Source organism: Aegilops tauschii, chromosome 4 (genome assembly GCF_002575655.3).
Source record: "Aegilops tauschii subsp. strangulata cultivar AL8/78 chromosome 4, Aet v6.0, whole genome shotgun sequence".
In the NCBI taxonomy this organism is placed as follows: Eukaryota; Viridiplantae; Streptophyta; class Magnoliopsida; order Poales; family Poaceae; genus Aegilops; species Aegilops tauschii.
In genome coordinates, this window is record NC_053038.3 from 485,342,166 (window position 1) to 485,350,122 (window position 7,957).

A 7,957-nucleotide genomic window follows, 5' to 3' on the forward strand; every position below is an offset into this window, starting at 1 on the left:
CGGGCAGGGTCCCGCGCGGGGCAGCGCGCTCAGGCGGCGGGCGGCGATGGGCTTGGGCGGGCCCTCCTCGGGCTCGCCGGGCCGCGGCGCCTTGCCAGGTGGCGGCGTCTGATTGGCGCGGGCGCGGGCGCGGTTTCGTCCGGCGCGGGACGGACGCGTCCGGCGGCGGAGAGGGAAAAGGGTTAGGATTGGTCTGCGCGAAAAATCTGAGGGGGATCACTTATTTATGAGTAAATTGCACAGAAGTACCACAATTGGGGCATTGGAAGGAGATTGGTACCAAGTTTGGTAATTTTTACATGTCAGTACCAAGTCTGGGGCTAGACGTTACAAAAAGGTCTAAATCGCGTATAAACGCGTATTGACAGTGTATCTGACCGGCAGGGCCCGCCTGTCAGCTGCTGACGTGGCATTTTTTTGCAGAAACCCCCCCCCCCCCCACGATGTCCGCGCCCGCATCCATCTCCACCCCCGGCGGGAAGCAGAAGAGCCACCGGAGCGGCGTGGTCCGGCTCCGGCCCCGCCACGACCAGCGCGTGTCCCGAATCTCCGCCACCGCCGACAGCAGCGTGCCGGCGAAGATGGTGGCCGAGACGGCGGCCATGAGGAGCGCGTGCGCGGGGGGGAGGGGCCCGAGAGGGAGCGGCTTCCGACGGCAGAGGAGCGCATCGGCGGCGAGGCAGAGGGACACGTAGGTGGCGAGGAAGCCGAGGAGGAAGGCCCAGGTGGAGAACCAGAGGCCGGAGGGGCTCCAGCGGAAGCCGACGATGTCCGGGTGCTCCGCCAGCCAGTAGGCGACGTCGCCGACGAGCGCGGCCATGGTCCGTCCGCCGGATCGGTCGCTCGCCGGCGGAAAAAGGGGAGGTTGTTGCGGTCGTACGGTGCGGAGGATGGAAAGGGATTTGGGGAATGGGACCCCGCGTCGGTGCTCGACCGCCGGGCAAGCCCCGCCGCGCATCCCACGCTGTCTTCCCCCTCGCCCCTGCCCGCCGGCATGGCTTGATTGGGCCAAGAACGTCTCCGTGGTCCCGCCGGCGCAGGCATGGCCGCCCCCGCCGGGCCCCGGGGCAAACGACGACGACGCCAAGGACGACTGGGTCCACCACCTGCCGCTTATCGACATGGCCGGCTGGGGCGACCCGCACGCCGCCGCGATGCAGGAGCCGCACCCGCCGCCCTCCTCGCAGGACAGCACCTTCCTCCGCTGGATCATCGGCGGCGGGGACGACGAGGACGACGACTCCGGGGGTGGAGCGCGCGGGGGCGGAGATGGAGGCGGGCGCGGACATTGTGGGGGGGGGGGGGGGGGGTTTCTGCAAAAAAATGCCACGTCAGCAGCTGACAGGCGGGCCCTGCCGGTCAGATACACTGTCAATACGCGTTTATACACGATTTAGACCTTTTTGTAACGTCTAGCCCCAGACTTGGTACTGACATGTAAAAATTACCAAACTTGGTACCAATCTGCTTCCAATGCCCCAATTGTGGTACTTCTGTGCAATTTACTCCTTATTTATAGGTAGAGGGAGCTAGGAGACTCCAAATGGAGTGCGGTTTTCGCCCACACGATCGCGATCGAACGATCGAGAGCATGGAGGTGACTTAGGTGGGTTATTGGGCTGTTTGGAGTGGTGTTGGGCTGCACACTCAAAAGGCCTTTACGGTTACCCGGTTAACCGTTGGAGCATCAAACGACCTCCAAATGGAACGAAACTTGACAGGTGGTCTACTGGTGGTGTACCAAGGCCACTTGACAAACCTCGGTCCATTCTGAGAACGTTCAACACCCGCTCATGAAAAGAAACAAGAGGGGTGTGCCGGTGCATGTGGGAGTGCCGGATTGCAAAACGGACAACGGGGAAAATGCTCGGATGCATGAGACGAACACGTATGCAAAGGAGATGCACATGATGACATGATATGAGATGCATGACATGAACAAAATGCAAAACGAAGACGAAACCCAACCACGAAGGGAATATCATAACACATAGCTGAAAATGGAAAGAGTTGGAGTTACAAATATGGAAAGTTACATCCGGGGTGTTACAACACTCCACCACTACGAGAGGATCTCGTCCCGAGATCTAGGACTGAAAGAACTCCGGATATTCGGAACGGAGGTGGTCCTCGCACTCCCAGGTGGCTTCTCTGTCGGAATGGTGCGACCACTTCACTTTCAGGAATTTGATTGACTTGTTGCGAGTCTTGCGCCCAGTTTCCTCAAGAATAGCAACGGGGTGCTCATGATAAGACAGATCTTCTTGGAGGTCAATCTCTTCGAAGTTGATGGTGCGCTCAGGAGTCTTGAAGCACTTGCGAAGCTGTGACACGTGGAACACATCATGCACGTTCGCTAAATTGGAGGGAAGCTCAAGTTGATAGGCGAGGTCGCCTATTTTGCCAATGATCTTGAAAGGACCCACGTATCTAGGGGCAAGCTTCCCTTTGATACCGAAGCGGCGAGTGACTTTCATTGGAGAGACGTGGAGGTAAACATGGTCTCCGATCTCGAAAGCCAAATCACGGTGCTTGCTATCACAGTAACTCTTCTGGCGCGATTGCGCGGCTTTAAGATTTTCACGGATGACTTTACACATTTCTTCAGCGTCTGTGATCAAGTCATTGCCAAGAAGTTGGCGTTCACCCGTCTCTGACCAATTGAGAGGAGTACGACACTTTCTGCCATAAAGAATCTTGAATGTGGCCTTGCCCGAACTCGTTTGGAAGCTGTTGTTGTAGGAGAACTCGGCATATGGAAGACAATCTTCCCACTTCATGCCAAAGGAAATGACACAAGCCCTGAGCATATCTTCAAGGATTTGATTGACTCGCTCGACTTGGCCACTAGTTTGAGGATGGAAAGCTGTGCTGAAGCGAATGTTGGTGCCCATGGCCTTCTGGAAGGAGTCCAAGAACTTAGAAGTGAAGATGCTTCCACGATCTGAAGATATCAATTGTGGAATGCCGTGCAAGGAGACATTCCTGGAGGTGTATAGCTCTGCCAACTGAGCTGTTGTGATAGATTCTTTGATTGGAAGGAAATGAGCCACTTTAGTAAGCTTGTTGATGACAACGAAGATAGCATCATTTCCGCTCTTGGACTTAGGAAATCCAGTCACGAAGTCCATTTCGATATGATCAAACTTCCATTCTGGAATAGCAAGAGGTTGGAGGAGACCAGCTGGTCGTTAGTGTTCTGCTTTCACCCTTCTACAGACATCACATTCATTCATGACTTGAGCGATTTCTCGCTTCATTCGAGTCCACCAATACGACTGCTTGAGGTCATGGTACATCTTCGTACTTCCAGGATGAATGGAAAGAAGAGAATTGTGTGCCTCGTTCATAATGACTTTTCTTAGATCACCTTTAGGAACCACAATCCGGTCCTCGAAGAATAAAGTGTCTCTGTCATCAATGCGATAGCACTTGTATTTGGAAAGACCCTTGTCAATACCACGTTTCACCTTCTTCACCATGGTATCCAGGAGTTGTGCCTCACGAATTTGGTCTTCCAAAGTAGGAGAGACCAGGAGATTGGCAAGAAAGCCTTGAGGAACAACTTGGAGATTCAGTTTGCGGAAAGCTTCACAAAGATCCGGTTGAAATGGCTTGAGAATTAAGCTGTTGCAATAAGCCTTCCTACTCAAAGCATCTGCAATGACATTGGCCTTTCCTGGAGTATATTCAATACTCGGATTGTACTCTTGAATCATCTCGACCCATCGAGTTTGCCTGAGGTTGATGTTGGGCTGAGTGAAGATGTACTTGAGACTCTTGTGATCGGTGAATATGTCCACTTTTCATCCCAACAAGAGATGTCTCCATGTTATTAATGCATGGACAACTGCCGCCAACTCAAGATCGTGAGTGGGGTAGTTCTTTTCATTGGGCTTCAACTGACGAGAGGTATAGGCCACAACTTTCTTCTCTTGCATTAACACAGCACCGAGACCTTGAAGAGAAGCATCACAGAAAACTTCGAATGGCTTGGATTCGTCAGGAGGAGTTAAGACAGGAGCTGTGATGAGTTTCTCTTTGAGAGTGTTGAAAGCAACGTCACACTCAGGAGTCCAGACATACTTCACATGCTTCTGGAGGAGGTTGGAAAGAGGCTTTGCAATCTTAGAGAAATTCTCAACGAATCTTCGGCAATAGCTTGCAAGACTAAGGAAACTGCGGAGCTGCTTGACATTCTGAGGAGGTTCCCAATTCACAATTGTAGACACCTTCTCGGGATTAACAGCGATGCCCTTGGCAGAGATGATATGACCAAGGTAAAGAACTTCATCAAGCCAAAACTCACATTTGGAAAACTTCGCATAGAATTGATACTCTCTGAGCTTGTCGAGCACCAATCGCAAATGATTGGCATGATCCTTCTTATTCTTGGAGAAGACCAAAATATCATCGAGATACACCAGGATGAATTCATTGGTATAGGGGTTGAAGATGAAGTTCATCATTCGAGAGAATGTTGGAGGAGCATTGACAAGGCCGAAAGACATGACAGTATATTCATAAGAACCAAAGCTTGTTCTGAATGCTGTCTTGGGAATATCTTCTTCACGAATGCGAATCTGATGATAACCCATACGAAGGTCAAGCTTGGAGAAGACTTTAGCACCTTTAAGTTGCTCGAATAGCTCATTGATGTTGGGAAGTGGATACTTGTTCTTGATTGTCTTCTTGTTCAATGGATGGTAGTCGACACAAAGTTGGTCCGTGCCATCCTTCTTCTGGACAAAAAGAACACCACAGCCCCATGGAGATGATCTCGGTCTGATCAAACCCAGACGCTCTTGTTCATCGAGCTGTTTCTTCAATTCCTTCAGCTCCTTGGGTCCAAGCTTGTATGGACGCTTGCAAACAGGTTCCGTGCCAGGCTCAAGATCGATAACGAACTCAACTGGCCGGTGAGGAGGCATACCCGGAAGCTCTTCTGGAAAGACATCTTGGTACTCACAAACGACTGGAATTTGAGAAATTGCGTCTAGCTCGCCCTTCTCATTGAGAGAGAATAACTGAATGGTCTCATCACGAGCGGCATAGATGATCACATTCTCAGAAGAGTGTGTCAATTGAATTTCCCTGGCCGCACAATCAAGTTGAGCCTTGTGCTTAGAAAGCCAGTCCATGCCGAGAATTAGATCAATATCCGAGTCACCAAGGACAATTGGTTTAGACAGAAATTTATAGTTTCCCATCTTGATGGAAACATCCGGGACACAATTATTAGATTACATTTGCTTACCCGGGGACACAATCTTCAACGGGATAGGAATCTTTTCCGTCACAAACTCATGCTTGGCAACAAAAGGTCTTGAAATGAAAGAAAGAGATGCACGAGTATCAAATAAGACTTTTGTAGTAATATCATTAACTGAGAGATTACCCATTATCACATCAGTAGATTCCTCCGCTTGAGCTGCATACATCATGTTCACCTTTGCAGACTTGGGATTATGCTTGACCACTGCATTGCTGGAAGATCTCACAGGAGGAGGAGGCGGAAGGCGCCTTTGGTTGAAGCATTTGTTAGCATAGTGACCTTTCTGCTGACTCTTGTTGCAAGTCACCTCTGAGAGTGGACGATGATAAGGAGCATTCGACTTTGGAGCTTGATTCTGAGACTTGTTCTGATAGCCAGGGTTGGGTGGGTGGGAAGATCCATGGCCACCTTTGTTCTTCTGCTGGAAAGGCTGACGAAACGGAGGAGGAGGAGGCAACCAGAACTTCTGTTGCTTAGCAGCCACTAGTGAGGAAGAAGAAGACTGAACTACGTCCCTAACTCTCTTCTTACAAGCCTCACACTTGAGCTGAGCAGCCTCTTGCTTCAGTGCCATATTGTAGAAATCATCGTACTTGGTCAGCTCAAAAAGCACGAGAGGTAATTGCAGATCTTCTCTGAGGCCACCTCTGAAGTGATAGATCATGCTCTTTTCATCAGGAACGTCTTGCTTAGCGAAGCGAGTGAGTTTCTGAAACTGGGTATTGTATTGATACACGGACATGCTGCCTTGCTTGAGATTGCGGAACTCCTCATGCTTGCTCTCAACAACACTTTGTGGAATGTGGTGAGCTTTGAAGTCTCAGCGGAAATCATCCCAGGTAATCACGACCTCCTCTGGAATCTTTGTATTGTTGATACCACTCGGCAGCTTGATCCTTGAGTTGAAAAGAAGCGAACTTGACAAAGTCCTCAGGCCTGACATTGCTACATTCAAAATGCTTGTTGATGTCCACGAGCCAATCATCGGCGTGTGTGGCCTCGGCACAGTAGCTGAAAGACTTCGGCTGATTTGCGAGGAACTGGTGGAGGGTAGCGCAGTGAGGCTGATTGTTGCCTTGGCCTTGATTTCCTTGATTGCCTTGCCCTTGGGTGCGCTCTTGCAAGAGTTGCAAAATCATCTGAGCATTGGCGTTGGTGGCTGCCATGATAGCTTGCCATGCCAACGGAGGCTGAGGTGCTGGCGGAGGGTTCGCCTGACTCCCCTCATTGCGTTCCGGATTCTGACGCATTGGCGGAGCCATCCTGAAGAGGGTGACATCCATTAGCATCTTGATAGACAGATAGGCAAATTGAATCAACGGATAGAAATTGCAACGTATAGTCTTCACAATAAACATTCGAACGAGGATGAACGAATGAATTCCATAGTAAATCATCACACTTCCATTAAGGTGAGAAGCCACTTGATAAAGGGTTGATGAATAAAATAACAGAGTGCAACTGGAACAAATAAATGGTAAGGATTGCCCAATCACAAACCAAATATCTGCGGGAAGAAATGCTAAGAGCTACTTGAATCCCACCTATAAACTCCCGAAACTTTCTGGTTATGCAATCTGGTGTTGGGGATACAGGGGACACAAAATATATCACCCAAACTAGCAATCCCTAGATCCAGCTGTATCCATCCGTCAACACATAACCAGAAAACTTCAGAAATCGTGTACCTCAACCTTCGAAAAGCATCCGTTATACGAGTTATGGCAATACTCCCGAACTCCCGCCCCAGTACTGGGTGGCGTCGAGGTGATCTCACCAACAACTGCATAAAAGAGATTTTCGATGTCGGCGAAACTCAGGTATTCCAGAACTGCAACGATAAAATTGTGACGACAACACCTCGGAGCTCAACTCCCCGGGACACTGCCACAACCCCTAAATGTCAGGAGGCACCAAGAACAATGTTCTTGTCACAAAACCATCGGAACGATTCTAAGATACCCGCGTGATCCTAAATTTTTTTAGTGAAATTTGAGGAGAGAAGAGTCAAAACTTCTACGTCAGGAGGCCTCACCAGAGCGACGAAGGGACTGAGGAGTAAAAAGAATCCTACTCTCCGATATATATATAATCCTAAGACTCAAAACATTTTTGTTCTAGACTCAACAACGCCAGCGATTCGATCAAGCAGGGGGCTCCTAAGTCGGGGATGGCTCTGATTACCAACTTGTAACGCCCACGATGCGGCTATATCTTCCACATGTCGAGGCACGACTTAGAGGCATAATCCCATTGTAGGTATTGTCGCAAGAAGGGTCATCTTCACACAATCCCATGTAATGAACAAGAATGGGATAACGAGAGTTGGCTTACAATCACCACTTCACACAATACATAAATTAATTCATACATCATCCAAAATCCACACATAGACCGACTACGGTCAAATCCAAATGAAAATAAGATAACCCCAAATGCTAGATCCCCGATCGTCCCAACTGGGCTCCACTACTGATCATCAGGAAACGAAACATAGTAACGACCACGTTCCTCGTCAAACTCCCACTTGAGCTCGGTTGCGTCACCTGCACTGGTATCGTCGGCACCTGCAACTGTTTTGGTAGAATCTGTGAGTCACGAGGACTCAGCAATCTCACACCCGCGAGATCAAGACTATTTAAGCTTATAGGAAGGATGGGGTAATGAGGTGGAGCTGCAGCA

At 49.8% G+C, this 7,957-nt stretch overlaps 1 protein-coding gene across 1 annotated transcript; it reads right to left on the reverse strand.

Moving 5' to 3' along the window:
* Positions 1–394: 394 nt before the first annotated feature.
* Positions 395–820, reverse strand: LOC109734541 (fatty acid elongase 3-like). Its single transcript, XM_020293748.2, has one exon. The coding sequence runs from the start codon at positions 818–820 to the stop codon at positions 395–397; it is 426 nt and encodes a 141-aa protein (XP_020149337.2).
* Between the last annotated feature and the right edge of the window lie 7,137 nt (positions 821–7,957).